The 15408-nt window shown below is 47.5% G+C and overlaps 1 protein-coding gene across 3 annotated transcripts in view; it reads right to left on the bottom strand.

Annotated features, from left to right (window-relative positions):
• The window catches only part of Mei1 (meiotic double-stranded break formation protein 1), a 59676-nt gene that overhangs the window by 36285 nt on the left and 7983 nt on the right, over positions 1-15408 (bottom strand). For 2 of the 3 annotated variants that reach the window (XM_021183647.1, XM_029469936.1), the window contains exons 5-12: positions 12245-12350; positions 10167-10370; positions 8318-8430; positions 7138-7252; positions 4922-5038; positions 3592-3691; positions 3354-3488; positions 168-282 (exon numbers count right to left, since the gene is read on the bottom strand). In XM_021183647.1, the coding sequence (XP_021039306.1) occupies positions 168-282; positions 3354-3488; positions 3592-3691; positions 4922-5038; positions 7138-7252; positions 8318-8430; positions 10167-10370; positions 12245-12350 (1005 nt within the window). Of the gene's footprint in view, positions 1-167; positions 283-3353; positions 3489-3591; positions 3692-4921; positions 5039-7137; positions 7253-7780; positions 7868-8317; positions 8431-10166; positions 10371-12244; positions 12351-15408 lie in introns of those variants that run through there. The other variant, XM_021183648.1, reaches the window with a different exon arrangement.

The following is a 15408-nucleotide window of genomic DNA, read 5'->3' as shown; positions in this document are numbered from 1 at the left end:
AAGCCTCAATATTACAAAATAAACAAACAAACAAACAATGAATTAAGGTAAGCATGGTCATACATGCTGATAATCTTGGGACAGAGAGAAAAAAGTCAAGACAGACAGACGGACTGATAGACATTAGAGCAGGGGTTCCAGAAGAAGTATGCTCGCAGTTCACTAACCAGGGACCTCCTGTTCAGAGGGGTCTGGGAAAACTCCATACATCGGCTCAGCATGGCTTCAAGCAAGGCTCGAAGTGCTCTGTACTGCACGGGCAGAGAGCTCTGGTGGTCCTTCCTGCATCCAGAGACAAGACATTCAGAGAGGTAAGCGAGCCCCAAGCAGATACACAGCTTCCTTCACGGGCTTACCCTATCCTCATCATGTTTCCCATCTGTGGAAGGAAGTTAACAGCAGTGCATATTACAGGATGATTCCGGGGCTTATACTAGGCAAACCAATGTGGGTGGGAAGGGGACACCTTCCTTCTGACACATCCTCTTTGTCTGAGCTGTGCCCCCCCATCATCAGGGCGGGTCTCGTTCCACACATCAATCAAGACAGTCAGGACAGGTCAGGTGATGCTAGTTTCTGAGAAGTTGCTGTTAAATCCACCATAATGCTTATGATATTATGAGATTGTAAATTGCGTAGTTCTTGAGTCCTAACTCTGTAGACACAATGTCTTGTCACAATGTTAAAAGATTGAGTGTTACCTGAAAATCCCAAGTATTTTAGAAGAACCCTTCCTTGCCATGGCTTCTTGGTGGTTGCTGGCAATTTTTGGCCTTCCTTGACAGTGCTCTAATTTCTGCTCATCTTCACAACAGTATCTTCCCCTCCCTTCTCCCATTGCGTCCCCATATGACCGAATCACACACACACTGCTTTTAAAGAATTATTTTTATACATGTGGATGTTTCCGTTGCATGTAAGTATGCGCACAACCTGTGGTACCTGGTAACCCTGGGGGCCAGAAGGGGACATCAGATCCCCAGGAACTGCAGTTACAGACAGTTGTGAGCCACCATGTAGGCACTGGGAACTGAACCTGGGTCCTCTGGAAGAGCAGCCAGTGCTCCTCGCCACTGAGCCATCTCCCCAGCCCCAGTCCTCCACCCCAACCTTTTTTGAAACAGGGTCTCACTCTGTAGTTTGGGATGACCTAGAACTCACTATGTCACCCTGGCTAGCCCAAAACTCTCAGACATTCTCATCTCAAGCTCCCAAGCACTGAGATTACAAGCATCATGTCGACGAAACAGTGCCTCAGGTAGCCAGGGATGATCCCACACTCTCCCTACGGAGCTGAAAACCGTCTTGGACTCCTGATCCTCCTGTCTCCACTGCCCAGGTGCTAGGATTATAGGGAAGTGCCGCCATTCCAGCTCATAATGTAGACAGTAGTCATTGAATTTGCAATCCCTGCTGTATATAGCTTTATCCTCACTTGACAGTATCCACAAAAAGACATACTCATAGGTTGTGGGCAGACATAAATGTTGGGAGAAATCAGTTAAACTCAGTCTAGTAATTGGGGAACAGTCTATTATCTCTCATCCATGGCTCCTTTCTGAACATCAAATGATCTACTTGGCTTCCTAGTAAGTTCTCAGCCAGCCACGCGCACACAGTTTGGGCTTGGCTTTTCTGTCCCTTGATTTCTGAAAACCTTTGGTTTGGTTTGTCTTTTGTTTGTTTGTTTGTTTGTTTGTTTTTTGAGGCAGGGTATGTCTCGCAGCCTGTTTCTTTAAACAGTACTGATTGTCGTGTGTGCCATCCGTGTGAGCAGCGGCCTCCAAGCGCTCATGTAGAGATGGAGGGCAGCTTTCAGGAATGAGGCTCTCCTTCCAGCATGGTTTTCTGGGGAGCAGACTCAGGCTGCCAGGCATAGATGACAGCAAGTGTTTCCACTGAGCCATCTTGCCAGCTCATTCATTTGGGTTCTCATTGACCTCAAGCAAGCCTCCTGCCTCAGTCTCCCAAGTGACTGGGATAACGGTGGGGTGCGCCACCATGTCCGTGTGAGACTCTAACTTTGTTCCCTTGGTGGTCATCAAGCCCTGGCTCCACCATCTTTGTTGTTTGTTATTTATTTGGTTGGTTTTTGAGCAGTCTGCTTTTCCCATCCTTCCTTCTGTTTCCCAGAGAGCTTCTGACCCCGCTTACCTCAGATGGAGCACAGAGTCAGTAAACACACTGGGGGATGAGTCAAGTCCCTCACCACCGTGCACACATTAACGACTCTCTCCCATCCCTCCCCAGCTCTCTCCACAACCCTGACCAAACAGCTGTTGCACAGCAAGGCTGCCCCTTCCTGTAACCTGCTAACTGAAGTAACTGCAGCACCCTCGGGAAGTCAATGCTTTCCTGCCTGCATCTTCCAACCCTGTCTCTCTTCCACCTGCATTCCCTCAGCCCTCCTCACAGGACTCAAATGCCACCACCTGCCTCTTGCAGCACAGGCCTGCGCAAGGAGCCCGGCTGTGGCTGCTTGTTCACGTTTACCCTGCCTCTGGCACTACAGGGGGTGGCGGGTTTACTCATTGCATCTACCCTGGGATTCATGCTCCAGATTTAGAGATGCAGATCCAGGGAACCACAAAAAAAGATAGACTCAAGTTATTGTCATGTAAATGTTAATTTTTTTTTGTTTCAAATTTTAGAACCACCCTGAAGTTGAATCACAAAGGCTTAAATATAAGGAAGGAAGAAACTATAAATATTAACAACCTTTACAATGTAAAAATAAAGTTACAGCCTAACTAACCTTGGAAAGTAGAAGAGAGGGCTGGGTGGGGGGGCAGCATGGTGGGGGGCAGCTGCTGAGAGAATGAGAATCAGAAAATATGGCTTCAAAAACCAAAGTTAGCTGAGTGAGGTGGCGCAGGCTGGTATGTCCCAGAACTCAGAAGGCTGAGGCAGGATGCTAAGGGATTCAAGGTCATTGTCGGGTGCACAGCAGTTTTGAGACCAGTCTGGACTACACCAGACCTTGCCTCAGAAACTCAGAAACAAACAGAAGCTGGACTTGGTTATGTAGGCCTTTAATCCCAGCACTCAGGAGGCAGAGTCAAGGGGATCTCTGTGAGTTCATCGTGAGGTCTAGGACAGCCAGGGCTACATAGAGAAATCTGAGGCTCATGCCTAATCTTCGCACTTGGAAATAAAGAACAGAAAACTACTGTTAGAGGCCAACTTGGGCTACATCGTGAGTTCTAGGTCAGCCTGGGCTATATATTATGTGACCCAGTCTCAACAAAACAACGCTAACCCTAAATACTAATGATGACAGTGACACAAGAACACACCCCAAGGAACTCCCTGGCCTCCACGGGTCAATAGGTACACTCAGGTGAGCCTCTCACCTCAGAAAAGCTGAAATGGCCCTCAGTGCTTCAGCAGCCACATCTAACACAGGGCTGCTCACGGCCTCCTGGAGGGCATGGCTGGCATCTCTACACAGAGCTGAGCTTGTGAACAGCCTGATCTCCTCTGGCTGCCTATGACACGGTAGGGGAGAAAAAAAATGAATGACTCACCCCGGCCTCACCAGAAATAACTTCACCTCTCCTTCACCAGTCCCACCCGCACGCCTTGGCTTACCGAGTCAGAATTTCTTTGAAGAGCAGCAGTCCCTGAGTATGCAGTTCGGTGTTGGTCATCTGCTGGCTGCCCTGTAGGCTCCTGACCACTGCCTCGATCCCTACCTCAGGATAACACGCCACAGACAAGGGATCAGTGTTCTGTGGTTCTTCATGAACCACCCAGGAGAGGTGACACACTCTAAAAAGCACCTATGAGCTACGGGACCCTTGTGAAATGACCCCGACGAGGCTGAACTCCTGAACTGATGCCATGAGACTGGGACTATGGCTACTGCTCAGTTGCAGCGTGCCTGCCTAGCATGCTAAAGCCTTGAGTTCAAGCACTAGCTGCAGATGTTCAGCCGTGACATTTTCAAGGGCAGGCCTCATCTTTCACTCGGTCCTCCAACATCCTGCACAGACCCACGCGAGACACACGGGATATTTTTGACCACCTACTGATTATGTCACATCTTTCCCGCTTAACACCTCCCTTCCTCCTCGAAGAATTAGCTCCAGCCTCTGCTTCTCCAGAAAGCCCTGCATCTCCATCCAGGAAGAGCTGTGAACCTCTGCTAAGCTCCTTTTGCTTCTGTTTAGAAAATCTTGAATTAACTTGTATTAAAATTGCCTGTTCACACCTCTCTCAGGATCAGAGACCATGAGATATATATATATATATATATATATATATATATATATACATATATATATACATACATACATACATATATTTAACTTCTTGGTCCCAGTTTGGTACCCAGCACAGACAAGAAGCATAGAACACAAAAATCAGATGGGTGGTGGTGGTGTACGCTGAGGCAGGAGGATCTCTGTGTTGGAGGCCAGCCTGGTCTACAGAGTGAGTTCCAGGACAGCCAGGGATACACAGAGAAAGCCTGTCTCAAAAAACAGCAACAGCTGAGTAGTGGGGGGTGCAAGCCTTTAATCCCAACACTCAAAGGCAGAGATAAATATTGACTATTTGGAGTCTAAAAACCCAGATGTAGTTTTGCGGATCCCAAATAAAGACCATTGGTATGGAAGGAAAAAGAACTGTTTCAAGACACTGAAAGGAAGAACTAGAAAGGCCTTGAGACTAACTAGGATAGGCAGATATCCAGGGCATACAAAGGACTGCATCTGTTTGAAATTGCTTAATGAGAGGCTAGAGTTCATTTAGTGGCTAATGAGAACGGCCCTGCTTGATGAAGAGTCTCACCAGAACCACAAGGATAGAGATGTTTACACATGGCATCGTTCTAGCTCCATGACCTAAAGTGCATGCCCACCCCTCCACAGCCTCTGAGGCTGCTACCCAACCTTAAAGTTCTGTCCATACTACCAACCATACACTGTGTGACACTTTGAAAAGAAGAGCGGTTCTTCTGCCAGGAGTATCAGGCAGTTGTAGCTGGACCAGACAAGGATTTCGCTGGAGGACGAGAGATGCTCAAAGAGGAACTCTGGCCGGGGAGAGGAGAAAACAGTGAGTGGTGGCTGGAGATCATGGCCCGTAAACTGACTCGAGGGCTTCCACTCTATCAGTTCTGTCTCCTTTTCTCTGTTCACACATCCTTCTCCATCAGAAACTGACAACTCAGATAAACCTTCAAAGTGTCCTCGGGGCCACAAAGGTGTTTTTTCTTTTTTAAGGAGATAGGGAAACGGAATACCAGAAGAAGCCGCAGTAACAATGAAGGCCATTTCTGCTTGGCAGAGACTGAAACGTTGGGTTTTCAAACCCAGGCAGACATCACCTCAGCACAACTCAGGAACAAAGAGCACTGAGATTCAGTCTTGGCCACATGGCACCTCTCTGCAGAGGACTAGCCCTGTGGCTTTGGAACATCCCCTCCCTTCTCTGAACCTTAATTCTCCCCAGTCATCATCTACAGCCCCTCAAAACTGTGTACATCCCACATTCTCCTGCCTCCTCTACCAAGAGGATGTATATGCCCACACTGGTCTGCTGAGTACCGCGGAGCACATACTCGGGCGGTCAGGGGGTAGGAGGAGAGACTGAGAGACAGGCGAACTCAGACTCTGACTGCCTGACAGACTTGGGGTCTGTCTGTCTCTGCGTCCCCGCCTGGGCCGCCCCAGGCATGGGGTAGGATGGAGCCCTCTTGGGCAGGGCTCACACACACACACACACACACACACACACACACACACACACACACACGGGAGTGCAAGCGGGATGGCGAGAGCGAGCGAGGGATCATGGGAGAGATCCAGACCCCCTCACAGACACCAGGGTGGAGCCCTGAGCTGCCAGCGAGGGATCGCGAGTCAGCAGGAAGGACATGGCGTGGCCCAGGCACAGCGTCAGCGACCAGAGGACTGGACAGAGCAGTGGGGGGGGGGGGGAGGGCGGGTGACACACAGGGGCTCCATGCACATACATTTGTGTTTTCTCTAGGAAAAAAAAAAGTCAATGTCCTAACCTATAAACCAATAATGGGCTGGAGATACAGCTCCATGACAGAGTGCCTGCCTGCTGGGCACTGGCAAGGCCCTGGGTCTGAGACCCTGACCTGACCATGAGGACAAAGAGAGTGCAGGAGAGGAGGAAGGCGAAGCTGCCATGGGTTAAGGATCAAGACAGCATAGCCCTGTGGGCTGCCCAACTGGAGTTAAAAACAGCCCAGATGGAATAGTAACTAGTCGTAAATAGTAACTCATAACTTGGGGTCATCCATAGGAAAGTAGAGTCTAACAGTATAGGGGGAGGGGATAGGCAACTGCCCAGCTAGTGTGCTGACTAAGGTTTATTAAAAATACAAAGGCGATGTGTCTTTCATCCGGGAACTTAGAAACGAAGGCGGGGTAAAAAACGGGGGGGGGGGGGGCTGGGATTTAAGTAATTTCTACAACACAGACCACAAAAGGTAAACTAACAAGAAGAGGGCCGGCGTGAGTGACACCAACATCCATCACAAGGCTAATGTCCTCAGGCTCCGCAACACTCCTAGACAAAACTTTGCACTCCTTTTTTGTTTGTTTGTTTTGTTTTGTTTTTCGAGGCAGGTTTTCTCTGTGTAGCTCTGGCTGTCCTGGAACTCACTCTGTAGACCAGGCTGGCCTCGAACTCAGAAATCCGCCTGCCTCTGCCTCCCANCTGTCCTGGAACTCACTCTGTAGACCAGGCTGGCCTCGAACTCAGAAATCCGCCTGCCTCTGCCTCCCAAGTGCTGGGATTAAAGGCACGCGTCTCCTTTGCCCTGCTTTTTTTTTTTTTTTTTGTTTGTTTGTTTTTTTTTGTTTTTTTTTTTTTTTGTTTTTGGTGTTTTGTTTTTTTAATGTACATGTGCCCTCCTTGTCTCAGGTCTTTCTGCCACTCCCCAAAGGTCTATGACAAGTGTCAGTAACAACCTGTTCAAGTCCATCAGACGTTAGCAAGCCTACTCTATATACCGCTGATCCCACCCTCTGGTATGGTATCAAAGTTAACTGATAAAGCTGCCACCACTGCCTCCACTGCTGCCACCACCGCCACAACCTCGAGGCTCTGGGCAGAACTCTGGAGTCCCCAAAGAAGAAGGTCAGAGGATTCCCATACCTGGGATGTCAGCGTGAATGAAGGCAACAGCATGCTTCGCCAGGGAATGGACCAGCACTGCCGTTATACAGTGGGAGCTGGCCACCTGCAGGATCTCATCTCTGGATAGGAGAAACTGGAGAAGCAGCAAGAAGTTCCCAATCACGCCACTGAGAAGACCAGGGCACCCAGCCTACGTGCCTCGGGGCAGAAGCCTAAATCATCCCAGATCCCAAACTTCATGGTACCAGGCACGGGGAGAACTATAGATTATGGAAAGCGGTCTCTGAACAGCACAGGTGAGAACAGGCTGAAGGCCTCACCGTGGCATCCATCGGGGACACCCAGCTCGAACACAGGGATTCAGAATTCGGTAACAAAATATCTGCCACGGTCACATGACACCAGGAGAGCAGATCCCTTTGCTTTGTCCCTTTTCTGTGTGTGTCTAGAACCAGCCCAAAGCTCTTGCTCTTGGAGAGGTTGCTGTCTACACAGTTCAACTGTGGCTGGATATGGTTTTTTTTTGGGGGGTGGGGAGGGTCGCTACTCCTGCCAAGACCTATGAGATCAGCGACAACTAGACTATGTTAACAATGTATATGATGCGCCCCTGCTTTCCTTCCAGGAGCTGGACCCTCAGTGTGTGGGAGGCAAGGGGTACCTTCCTGAGCACCCTGCTCTAGCCAAAACTCCAGAGGAGGGCATAAAGACTTTCCATCTGTTTTCCCAGTGGCCTGTTGGGGGAGCTGTAACGCCCTACGAGACCCCACTTGGAGAGGGTTCTAGAATCTTGTGTCTGGTGTCCCTTTTCCCCTTTTCCCTTTTGCTTTGTAGCCTTTCCGTGTAAGAAGTCGCTGCTGTATAACTAAACACTCGGTCCGGTGAGTCTGCTCAGCAGATCATCAAACTCCAGGCCACACAGAGAGACGAGAAGAGGGAAAAGCAAGGCAAGGACGCAGGTCAGACCGCTCTAAATGCAAAGGTCTTCCCACCACCAAAATGTCTGTCCCGTCAAAACTCGGTTGGTTGGTTTTGCTCTGTGCTTTAATTTTTTTTCCCTACCCTTTTTACTTTACTGCTATAGTTGTTTTGAGACAGGACTTCATGTGGCCCAGATAACCTGGCATTCCTGACCCTCCTGCCTCGCATGCTAAGCACAGGCTCTACAGCTGAGCTACAAGCCCTGGCCCACCACTACCTTTTTGAGCACCAGAGGTAGTGAGGTCTCTCTCTCAGCACCTTCTACTGGCACAGACTTGTTCATGATCAGCGACACGAAGAGATCGTACTTCAGAAGCTGCCTTAGTAAACCTAGGCAGAGGGGTTGAGGGAGGTCAGAAGAGCATCAGCATTCTCAACAGACGGCAGACAGACATCACCTGAGAGACTTGGTCAGTCTCTGTAAACATGAAGTGTGGTTAGAACTCTTAGGCATCAGTTTCCCTCCTGCAGCCCACCTTCCTCCCACAAGGCTGAGGAGAACCTACAAACTAGAAGGCCCAGGAGTCCAGGAATTCAGTAGTGTCCTGGGCTAGTTTCCTATTGCTGCGATAAAACAATGAACAGAAACAACTTGGGGAGGAAAGGCTTATCATCTTATATTTCCATGTCAGAGTCCACCAGTGAGGAAAGTCAGGGCAGGGACTCAAGCAGAGACAGGGCTGGGAACCGTGTAGGAAAGCTGCTTCCTGGCTTGCTCGGCTGGCTTTCTCAACCAGCCCAGGTCCACCAACTCAGGGGCGCCACCGCCGACAGTGGCCATCTGTACCTCTCACAGTGGCCACCTGTAACCACATTTCGAGGGGAGCTGATACCCTCTTCTGGCCTCTGCAGGAGCTTCATGGGTGTGATACATGGACATACAGCCAAGGCTAACACCCACATTACACTAGTGTGCTCTCCCTCCGGCACTGCCCTGTCCCAGGTACCACACTCTGAGGCTGCCTCACTCCTGGTGCCTTTGCCCACGTTACCTCCCCCGCCCCTCCTCCTCCCTCCAACACCCTCTCATACTTCAGGCCTCAGTCTTAGCATCTTTTCCTCTAGGCAGCCTCTCTTGTCCTCTGTCCTCTCATCCCTCCTGCATCTCTCTGTCAGGACACCACACTGTACTCTAGCTGGCCATGGCTGTCCTCCATGTGGCCTGTGAGTTCCTACAGGATAGGAGTTGCTGACTCAAGAGTCCAGCACACAGCCTTGCTCAGAATTAGTACTCCTTGAGTGGCTAGACTGTGTGCACAGACCAGCAGTTCTCAACCTGCAAGTCATGACCCCTTTCACAGGGGTCACATATCAGATATATATCTGCATACGTATATCTGCATAGCATATGTTTGTGTTATGGTTCATAGTTAGTTCTGAAGTATCAATGAAATTATTTTATGTTTGGGAGTCAGCACAACATGAGGAACTGTATTAAAGGATTGTGGTGTTAGGACGGTTGAGACCACTGGCCGAGACTGTGAAAAGAAGCTGTGTTTGACACAGTAGATCATGTTTCCCCGTGGCTCCTCTCAGTCACCTCTCACAGTGTCAGTCCACACTGTCTGAAAAATGAAAGCTGGAGCGGGGGAACAGCCCAACCACAGGCACCGACAGAGATGATAAAATACAGCTCACGACTCAGAAGCCTCCACCATGCTGTGAGCATTCACGTAAGGAGCAAAGCAAGAGACCTGAAGCTCCTAAAACCCTTCAACAGCCAGGCATGGTGGCACAGGTCTGGAAGACAGGGCTGAAGGCAAGCCTAGGTTATATACTGAGACATAGACACACACACACACACACACACACACACACACACAAGCAGGGAACCCAGACTTTACCCTGGAGGCCAGAAGAGGTCAGATTTTTCTGACTAGAGAAGAGACTCTATAGGAGAAAACTGTGTAGTATGACAATTCACATTGGCAGCAAGTTCAGGCAGCGAAGACCCAAAGCAAAAAGACTTCTATTTCCTCCATCTTCTTCTCCCAATCGGCCCTCTCCAATGCAGCAAACCTCTGCCCCACCTGCAACAGCCTTTACTCTCTAACACACTGTCTTACCCAAGCAGTTGATCTGTAGGTCCTTTGTCTGGGCGCTGTCCAAGGTGGAAAGGAAGAGGGCGCACAGCTTCTCCCGGAAATGGCTGGAAAGCATCTCAGCGGCCATGGGCGAGGAGTAGAGCTTCCCATAGAGGTAACAGATGGAAGCCTGTACCCCCTCATTGGGGTAAACCAAGCCCCTCAACAGATGTTCCATCAAATTGCCTGTTCAGAAAACAATCAAAGCCGGGTGTGGTGGCGCACGCATTTAATCCCAGCACTAGGGAGGCAGAGGCAGGCGGATTTCTGAGTTCGAGGCCAGCCTGATCTACAAAGTGAGTTCCAGGTCAGCCAGGGCTACACAGAGAAACCCTGTCTCAAAAACAAAAACAAAAAGGAAAGGAAAAGAAAAGAAAAGAAAACAACCAAGAAGTCTTTTACTGTTTGGTTGGCTTTGGTCTTCCTGCCCCCCCCCACCCCTAAATCAGGGTTTCTCTCAAACACAGAATCTACCTGCCACTGCCACCCGAGTTACGTTTTATTTTTAATGTGTCTGTGGGTGGGTTTGTGCGTGTGAATGCAGATGGCAGGTGCCCATGAAGGACAGAAGAGGGTGCCAGATACAGAACCACAGGCAGTTGTGGATACTAGGAACTGAATGTCAGTCCTCTTAGCCATCAAACCATCTCTCAGCAACAACCAAGAAATGTTACATGAGTTACCGTATAAAACTCCAAACTAGGGCCTAGAGAAATGGCTCAGTGCAAAGAGCACTTACTGCTCTTGCAGAAGACCTGGGTTCAGGTCCCAGCACCCACAACAAGGTGCTCACAACCACTTTATAACTCCAGCTCCCAGGGATATGTCGCTCCCTCAGGCCTTTTTGAGCACCTGTATATTCATGCAGGCATGTATATAAACAAATTGTGACATAGATACGTTTCTTTTAGAAAAATAAAAATCCAAACTATCATGTCAGTGAGATAGTAGTGAATTCCCAAATCACCTACAAGAAATGTTTCCTAAAGACCAAAAGAGAAAGTCAAAACTTAAAGGGTAGGCAGACGGTGGTGGTGTATACTGTTAATACCAGCACATGGGAGGCAGAGGCAGGTAAATCTCTGAGTTTGAGGCCAGCCTGGACTCCAGAGAAAGTTCCAGATTAGCCAGGGCTACAGAGAGAAACCCTGTCTCAAAAACAAACAAACAGGGGCTGAAGAGATGGCTCAGTGGTTAAGAGCATTGACTGTTCTTCCGAAGGTCCTGAGTTCAAATCCCAGTAACCACATGGTGGCTCACAACCATCTATAATGAGCAACCATCTATAATGAGATCCGATGCCCTCTTCTGGTGTGTCTGAACACAGCTACAGTGTACTTATAATAGTAAATAAATCTTTTTTTAAAAAAGTATGAAAAAAAGCAAAAAACAAAACAAACAAAACAAAACAAAGTTAACGGTCAGTCCTCTGGGAAGTATATATTTACATTTCACTGATTTTTTATTTTTTAAAGTGCTTCAAGGTTTGTGAAACCTTGCTCATCCGGGAAAGAAGTTTGCCTGAAAACCTAACAACCTGAGTTTCATCTCTGGATCCCGCAAGGTGGCAGGAGAAAATGACTCCCATGAGATGTTCTCTGAACTCCACAAACTCTCTGTGGCTTGTACCCACACACCTGCACACATACAAACACTCTACATTACATATATAAGATGCAAAGGTGCTCTGAGTCCCAGAGTTAATTCGTCTTTTCACCCAAAAGGAAGGTCGCAATAAGCCCTTAACTCATTTATATTAAAGGGGAGGAAAGAGCCACACATTGCAGTATATGCCTTTAATTCCAGTACTCAGTATACTGAGGGGAAACTGTGAGTTCCAGGCCAGGCTGGACTATGTAGTGAGACCCTGTCTCAACAAAACAACAACGACAACAACGACAAAAAGCCCAAGACCAGAGGCAGCTGGTGCATTGGTTCAAAGTGACCAACATGGGGCACATTCTGCAAATATGAAGAAGAGTTAAGTGACTAGGACGCCCAGGTGGCAATGTGACCAAAGCTGGAAAGGGTAGGAGCCGCCCCCTCCACAGGAAACTCACCGTGCTCCACTACAAGCTCATCCGCCAAACCAGGAATGGCGTCCACCAGCTTGCCAAGGAGAGTCGTGGTGGCCAGGCTGCCTCCCATGGAGGGCAGGTTACACAGCTACAGGAAGTGAACATGTGCCCAGTCAGAATCACAGCTGCCCTCTCTCCCGTGCAGATCTCGCCCTACCCAGGTAGCGCCCATTATGCATGTCTGTCACCGCAGGTAGCCTTAGCTAAGTCTCCCTCTCCTCCATTCACCTGGGAACTGCTGGGGAAAGGGAGCAAGCCAGATTCCTCTCTATGGCCTCAGGTCCTAGCTTAGTACATGGCGGTTACACTGTGTTCATAGTAGCATATTGGGATTGGGGCGTAGCTTGGTGGTTGAGCACTTGCCTAGCATGTTTGAGATCCTGTGTTCAATCTACACACACACACACACACACACACACACACACACACACACACACAGAGCATGTTTTGCCTCTCTAAGAACTAGACACTGGAAGATAAAAGTTGGAACCCTCATAAAGATAAAACACTGACTCTAAATGTATGCACATACATATTTTAGCTACCACTATTGAATATTAACTTTGTGTGGATGGAGTGCTTGGGTTTGAACACAAGACCTCCCTCTGCCTCTAAACTGCACCCTCAGCCTGATGGGCGAATGTCACATGGTTTGAATAAACATAATTTTCCTGATTATGTTAAATGTGAATCTTTTCAGTTTGGTTTTTTTGAGATCTCATCTTGCCCAGGCTAGCCTAAATTCTCTACATAGCTGAGGCTGGGGACTATAGGTTGCACCACCATGCTCGGTTCTTATTGTTACGCATTCTGTGGGACAAGAACTATGTTTTGTGATTTACAGGAAGAGTGGCCTTCTCTACTGCATAGACTCTTCCAGTGGAAAATAAGAATACCACTCCCTTACGTTTGTTGATGAGCCTGGATAAGGTATTGTACATCAGCCAGACTTGGCACTGCACGCCTTTGATCCCAGTACTCAGGAGGCAGAGGTGTGGGATCTCTGAGTTCCAGGCCAACCTGGTCTACTAATAAGATTCTCAAAAAAAGGGAAGAGGGGGTGTTCGCAGCCTTCGCCGCACCGCTGCCTCTCACTTGCCGAGCTCCAGCCGAAGGAGGAGGAGAAGTCCACTGAACTTCTGATCCGCAAGCTCCCCTTTCAGCATCTGGTGCGAGAAATTGCTCAGGACTTCAAAACAGATCTGAGCTTCCAGAGTGCAGCTATTGGTGCTTTGCAGGAGGCAAGTGAGGCCTATCTGGTTGGCCTTTTTGAAGATACCAATCTGTGTGCTGTCCATGCCAAACATGTAACAATTATGCCAAAAGATATCCAGCTAGCACACCGCACACGCGGAGAACGTGCTTAAGAGTCCACTATGAGGGGAAACATTTCATTCTCAAAAATTTTTTATCCGTATTTCTGAATGTTAGATATTTTTTCCATGGGGTCAAAGGTACCTAAGTATACGATTGCGAGTGGAGACATGGGGGACAGAATCCGGCATTGGCGTTTCTCCACGTTCACTTGTGTGTGAATTTTTAATATAAATGCAAGATGTAAAGCATTAATGCAAGCAAAATGCTTCAGTGACCACATTTCAACAGCTCCACTTTATAACAATTATAAATAAACCTGTTAAAATTTTCTGGACAATGCCAGCATTTGGATTTTTTTTTAAATAAGTAAATTTCTTATTGACGGCAACTAAATGGTGTTTGTAGCATTTTTATCACACAGTAGATTCCATCCATTCACTATACTTTTCTAACTGAGTTATCCTACATACAAGTACATGTTTTTAATGTTGTCGGTCTTCTGTGCTGTTCCTGTAAGTTTGCTATTAAAATACATTAAACTATTAAAAAAGGGGGGGAGGGGCTGAGAGATGGCTCAGTGGTTATGAGCACTGACCGCTCTTCCAAGAGACCCATGTTTGTTTCTCAGCACCCACATGGCAGCTCACAACTATCTAGAACTCCAGCTCCAAGGGATCCAACACTGTCCTCTGAGGGCACCAGGCATGCATGCGCTACACAGACATACATGCAGACAAAAAAAAAAAAAAAACCATATGCATAAAATAAAATTTAAATTTAAAGAGATGTTTCATATAAGCTGGGTATAATGCTAGTCTTTGAAACGTTGAGGCAAGAGAATCAAAAGCTTAGTGCCTGGACTATATATGGAGACCCTATCTCAAAAAGAAAAATAAAAAGGAAGAAAAAGACGTTGCATGCAAATCACCTCACAGCCTGTAATATATTGAGCAAGTGATCGAAAAAGATTAATGGCAGCATCGTAATGGATAGCTAATATAATCAGAAATTTAATCTATTAATCACATATAAAATAATTTATGATAATTTAAATACAATGTATAATTAAATATTGCTCTTAATTAGATTAATGTGAACATGTGTCTTCCTAAATAAATATTATAAAATAAATAAAAATAGGGCTGGTGAGATGGCTCAGTAGGTAAGAGCACCCGACTGCTCTTCCGAAGGTCCGAGGTTCAAATCCCAGCAACCACATGGTGGCTCACAACCATCCGTAACGAGATCTGGCGCCCTCTTCTGGAGTGTCTGAAGACAGCTGCAGTGTACTTACATATAATAAAAATAAATAAATCTTTAAAATAAATAAATAGAAAATGATCCTAAGCTGGGCATGGGGGTATGCACCTTTGATCCCACATTCAAAAGGCAGAGGTGGGCAGATCTCCATGAGTTCTAGGCCAGTCAAGGCTACATCTCCAAAACAAAAAGCAGTTTTGATATTATTCCTCAATCTTAGGCATAATACAAAAGATGGTTTAACTGGCTTTTAACATAATAAAGAGAGCATGTTATACACACTGTACAGATTGACTTCAGATACTAATACCAAGTCATACACACAACTCAGAACCAAGCAAAAATACCAAACTCAGACGCGAATCTTTTTTCCTTTATAAATTCATCAAAGAAGACAAAGTTTGGAGCTGAGACAAAAGGATGGACCATCTAGAGACTGCCATATCCAGGGATCCATCCCATAATTAGCCTCCAAACGATGACACCATTGCATACACTAGCAAGCATTTGCTGAAAGGACCCTGATATAGCTGTCTCTTGTGAGACTAGGCCGGGGCCTAGCAAACACA

This window comes from Mus caroli, chromosome 15 (genome assembly GCF_900094665.2).
Source record: "Mus caroli chromosome 15, CAROLI_EIJ_v1.1, whole genome shotgun sequence".
NCBI lineage: Eukaryota > Metazoa > Chordata > Mammalia > Rodentia > Muridae > Mus > Mus caroli.
This window is presented reverse-complemented; position numbering and strand designations above follow the sequence as displayed.